This window comes from Trachymyrmex cornetzi, unplaced genomic scaffold (genome assembly GCF_001594075.2).
Source record: "Trachymyrmex cornetzi isolate Tcor2-1 unplaced genomic scaffold, Tcor1.1 scaffold1499, whole genome shotgun sequence".
NCBI classification, from domain to species: domain Eukaryota; kingdom Metazoa; phylum Arthropoda; class Insecta; order Hymenoptera; family Formicidae; genus Trachymyrmex; species Trachymyrmex cornetzi.
In genome coordinates this window covers 24,561-30,562 of record NW_017296090.1, presented here as the reverse complement: position 1 = coordinate 30,562, position 6,002 = coordinate 24,561, and the positions used below count along the sequence as shown (strand labels likewise).

General features: G+C 35.0%; 1 protein-coding gene across 1 annotated transcript; it reads right to left on the bottom strand.

The window, feature by feature from the left end:
- Window positions 1-614: 614 nt before the first annotated feature.
- On the bottom strand, window positions 615-1,468 carry LOC108757976 (putative nuclease HARBI1; the record flags this gene model as incomplete). Its single annotated transcript, XM_018502677.1, has 3 exons — window positions 1,383-1,468; window positions 948-1,297; window positions 615-869 (listed from the first exon to the last, which is right to left on the bottom strand). Coding segments are annotated over exons 1-3 (691 nt in total), but the record flags the coding sequence as incomplete, so codon positions are not given.
- Between the last annotated feature and the right edge of the window lie 4,534 nt (window positions 1,469-6,002).

The following is a 6,002-nucleotide window of genomic DNA, read 5'->3' as shown; positions in this document are numbered from 1 at the left end:
AAGACTCTCGTCGTCATCGGCACACAAACACTCGCTCTCGACGTCGACATTGCTCGAAAGTCGAATCAACAAAGATTCGAAGCGAAGAAATTTCTCGAGCGATCTCGACGACCGCACGAGTTAACGCTCTAATTCTGAACAATTATCTTACCTTATCTTATTATTATCTTATCTTTACTTTTTCTTTAATTATTAATTTTTTTATTGTCCCGCACTTAAAAATTATGTACAAAGATTTATTCCATCGGTTCCAAAAACATATCTGCATTGCCAAGGCGTTTGACTCTCTCCTATCTCTGAAACAAAATAGTTACGAAGGGTATTCCTTTGTGCATCAGCAGTATGATTATAATTATTGCTTCCTAAGCGTCCAATGTTTGTAAATGATTGACTTTGTGATGGAAATTGTTTCCAGACCGCATCCAGAATTTGGCCTTCTATTTCTCTACTAATGTAGTTAGGAGGGCAATATCGTTTTCTATTAGGTGCAATTTTATTTTCTTCACTTAATATAAAATTATGCAAGCAAACTATAGCCATAATCATAAAATCCACATTGTTAGGATCAGCACAGATTGTAGTCAATAAAATCCGCCATTTTGTAACTAAAATACCGAAGGTATCTTCAATAGTGTTTCTAGCTCGAGAAAGTCTATAGTTAAATATGCGTTCTCTGTCTTGTAGCTGTGTTCTGCTATATGGTTTCATGAGATTCGGCAGCAGTGGAAATATTTCGTCACCAATCAGAACAAAATTACTTTTTATTCTTGTACCAGGAAGTTCCTTAGGAGGAGGCAAATTAAGATTCCCATTTTTCAGAATCGATCCGAGATCAGAGTTTGCCCAAACTCCACTATCGCTAATAGAACCTTCGTATATAATAACATATTTACAAATTGTATTAATACCTTAAGTGCAGCAACATTCTGTTTATATTGTTTACATACCATATTGATCAATATCTATCCATGTAAAACAATATTGTGCATCACACACTGCTAAAAGGACTATGCTGAAGTATTTCTTATAATTGAAATATTTAGATCCTGAATTAGCGGGAGCTTTGATACGTATGTGCTTCCCATCAATAGCCCCAAAACAATTGGAAAACTGCCATATTTCAAAGAAGTCTTTAGCAATTTTGGCCCATTCTTCCTCTATTGGTGGAGATAAATATTTAGGTTGCAATACCTTCACAATGGCATGACATGTATCATTTATAACTTTGTGAACTTTAGATCTTCCAATGCGAAACTCCCAATGCTTGGATACTCTGCTATCCCCATGTGCTAAATAACTAATAATGTATGTAATTATTAAATAAAGAAAATACAGAATTTGGAGATAAAGAAAAATACGTATTAAAAACAAAATGCACTTACGATAGGATTAATGCTAGTTTTAATTCAGGATCTAAAGGTTTTCGTCTACCTCGGAGGACTCTTTTTAATAATAAGGGACGTATCATATTCAACAAACAATCAAAACTACGTGGAGATATTCTCGTGTAAATATAGAACTCTTCATAATCAGTATTTTTTAGTTCACGAAATAAGGTTAGATGAAACTCTCTAGTATTACGAGATCGATTAACAGGCCGAATCCACCATCTGCGGTATCGTTTTTGTCGAAACTTGATTATTAAACATAATTGTATTATTAATACTGCAACACACCCAATAATTAATTCATTCTCCATGACGCAAAGCGATACATATAATTTCGCGATTAAGACATTACGATCTGCATTACGATTAATGTAGACAGACATTATTACGATACCCTTTTTCCTTACGACTACGATCGCTTACGATCGCAGCGTTACGATAGATGTAGCTAAGGCTTAATAAACACTAAGTTCATCTATTAGTTTTGCTGTGAGCTTTCCTTTGCCGCCCAGTCCTTTAGTATCTTTTTTCAGTTTTTTCTCAGTCGTGCTCCCATTCTTTTCTGGACATGGCCAACGCATTCTTTTTTTTCGACAATACAATTTTCGCCGTAAGGGTTACATTCTGTTATCCCTTTGAAAGTTTTACAATCGCCGTCACCGACATAGGAGGTATATTTCACGCCGTGTAATTTCTCCGATCTCATGAACATTTCTTTAGCCACGTCCACCTCCATTTTTCCAGCGCTACCAACGTGATTCGCAGTGCACTTATTTTTGTGTGTTTTCATCCATTCATCGAAGTCGTCAGCGTGTGTCTTCCAGTATTCGCACTGCTTACAATACGCGCATTTTACTAGGAGATCGAGGACTTTTCCTGTATAATGTCCGATCAAAGTCGTTACGCCTTGCAACGATGAATAACCCCGCTTACGCCAAGTTCCGTCGCCAGAAACAGTTAATCCTCTTGTTGGTTTGTCAGCATTTTCGGCACTTTTCGTCAAATTTTTTTCTTCGGCAGCAGCAGCAGAAAACAGTACATTGGCAACGGCTTGCGATGCAGTATGAACACTGTCGACGATATCATAATAAACTTTTTTATTGAAGATTTTCGGGAGATCCATTATACCGCAAAACTTTCGTATACCTTCGTAAGCGACACCAATGATTCTCATTGCAAAAACGATGCGCCTGTTGATTTCGTAAGCATTGTTTATAAGTGGGCAGGAGTTTATGTAGCGAGGTTCACAATTACTGCATTTAATGTCTAATTTGAATCCAAGTCCACGGATACTACTTTCCGAAAAAGTCACATTTCCACCGCACGTTTTGCACATGATCATTTCACTCAGCGTTTGAAACAAGAATAAAAATTTAATCAAACGGTATCCATAGCCACTATTAATTTCCACTTCCACCGATTTCGTTCTTAATTTTTTCGCGGAAGAACTTGTCGATTCCGTTTCATTCTCCATCGTATGGCGATTTGGTGGCGGCGGTCTTTTCCTACATCGTGAAGGTCGTCCGGGAGTTTCGCGTGAACCCTTTCGGTCGGAAGAAGCAGGCTTCATTTTGAAAAAAGTATAAAAACTATACGTTAGCCACGCGGGAAACGCCGAAACGATCACAGCTGTTCGACACACTGGCCCTTAAAATTACGCACTACCGGCGTCCTTACTGTTGAAATCGCTTCTAACTGACTATAAAATATACCTAGTGACATCTGTTGGTCGACTTGGAGTATTAGAAATGTTAGAAATTGAATTGCAAGTCACTACGCTGTACCCGCCGAACAGCTAGGAATTTGCCGCAGGTACGCGTTTCGGAGCGCTTCGGTAAAAGGTCGAAATTTCAATGAAAAACAATTTAGCCGGCTATAACACATAATGTACCTTATTTTAGAGGGTTCAAAGTATGTTTTAAGTCAATAAACAAAAAATTGATTTTTTGAAAATTTTACAGTAGACTTCCCCCTGCAGAGTAGCTTGTTCAATTAAATCACGCTCCATGTTGTCACTTGTGCTGTTAGATTGACTAATAGCGCGGTGCACCTAAATCTTGTTATTTTTATATCATTTACTTGGTCACGTGACATTACATTGATGATCACCGCTCGAACATGTTGTGACATGTCGTATCATGTCCTTGAAAAATTCCTTAAATGACGCTAACAAAGCAGATATACTTTGATGAAATTGCATTGTTGCAGGTGTTGTATCACATTACATTGATGATGATGTCACCGCAAAATATGTCCTTGAAAAAATTTCTTATATTACGCTGACATAGCAGTTGTATATTTGCAAATGTTACATTTTTGCAAGATGTTAAATTGATAATGTCATCCCCGAATATGTCCTTGAAAAAATTTCTTATATTACGCTGACAAACCAGTTATATATATTTGCAAATGTTGCATTTTACTGTATTAGATTACACTGATGTCATCACCGGATGCGTCTTTTATTGTAAGGAGTGCACTTTTGCACGTGTTAAAATGATGATGTCATCCCCGAATATGTCCTTGAAAAAATTTCTTATATTACGCTGACAAAGCAGTTATATATATTTGCAAATGTTGCATTTTACTGTATTAGATTACATTGATGTCAACACCGGATGCGTCTTTTATTGTAAGGGGTGCACTTTTGCACGTGTTAAAATGATGATGTCATCGCGAAATATGTTGCGACATGTTTTCGCAAACATTGCATTTTTTACTATTGTTGAGTGGGGAACAAAAAATATAAATACTGATGGGGATCGCGCAAAGTCAGTCTGTGTAAAATGGTTAACCATAAATGTCTATCGACCGAGCAATTGGTTCGCAACCGAGAACTTGGATTCCGGAATGTGTTAACACGTAATACTACTTAGTGTCCGGTTTGTTCGAGGAAACAAATGGGTGATATTGAATATATCGATGGTATAGTATGGTCCTCGTTTTCAATATGTCGGGACTGTGCACTGGATTTCCTCATTTACAAAGATGCTGGTAACGGTAAACAAAGGTTTTCGGATGTAGTCAGTACCGTTACATAGAGGGGATAAGGTTTGAAAGCTGCTTGGAAGGTTCTGTAAATATTTCATTTGTATCTGCTTGTGAAAAAGTTTTCTCTATAGATGACTTATTCGTTTATTTTTTCATTACAGCGCGTCGTCATATATAATTTTTGGAGGCTGACAACATTATAGTTATATTCGGAGGAGAATTAAATAATAAAAATACATATACATAACAAAACTTCGTGGCTTATTTCGAGCTAACAATATTTTATTACAATTTCAAATAAATTACATACGTTTCAGCTTACCAAGCCTTCTTCAGTGTAAATCTATAATCTGTACTTAATATCAAAATATATTGTCAACATTGTCGTCAAAATTTCGTCAATTTAAAATTCGATAAACCCATTTTTCGCTTAAATTGAGCTAAGAAGAACAGTCATTCAAACTATTAGTAGTCTTCGCGTTTTTTCCTTCTTTAGTTTCGCGCTTTCTAACCTCTCAGTAATCCTACGTAATATCGTGAAGATCGAGGATCCAGTTCATCGCAATGATTCCATTCGCAACTCCCAATCTCTCGGTAATCATAAATTTATCGTGGAAGTCGAATGTTCAGTTAATCACAAAATCTTCAGTTACTTTGAGAGCTCATTTTCAAGAGTATTCTATGATATTCTGTGATTATTTTATATTAAAACATTTTTCTTGTAGTTAACCGACAATAAAATTTCAAAATTAATAGTGAGATAAAAATGTAAAAACTCACGCCCATGTATATAAAATACTTTTCCTTGAAAAAACCATCAAATTCCGTTACAGAACATTAAACCAAAAGAAGTAGATGTTTCCTTTACAGAATCCAACGAAAGAATGTGTCCGTAAAGTCAGTAAAATTATTATTAGCTCTCAAAGCACCGACGACCCTGACTATAAACATTATAATTGTTTGTCTCGAATGTCGTGAAAAATATTTAGATAAGATTTGTCTAATAATTCGGTATCTTTCATCAAATTTAGTCCATTATTTTGTTCTTTGATGTGGATCATCTCAGATACATTTCTTTTTTTATAGTTCTTTTCAAAATCTAAGATCTTAACTTCATTCCATTTAAATTCATGTTTAGTTTCATTTATATGTTTGGTTATTACCGAATGCTTCGACTGGTCTAATCTTATATTATTCCGATGTTCTTTGATTCTAGTCTTTAGTTGTCGCTTAGTCTGCCCCACGTATGACGCATCACAATTGTCACAGTTAATTTTGTATATTAAATTATTATTATTTTCATGTTGGTTTTTATCTTTGTGTACTTTTATGAATCTATTGAGTTTATTAACACATCTGTATCCTATCATGTAATCAGTTTTTTTAATCGATCTTGAAATTTTATTACAAATCGTTTTAACATAAGGGAACACTATTAATTGTCTTACTTCATGATCATTAATAGTTTTGTTTATTTTGGATTTATTATAAGCTAACGTTTTGATTCTTTTGTTAATAAATTTAAAAATAAAGTCGATGGGATAACCATTATCTATCAAAACTTCTATTATAAATTCAAGGTTTTTATTATAAAACCTAGGATCTGACAATAAAATAATTCTA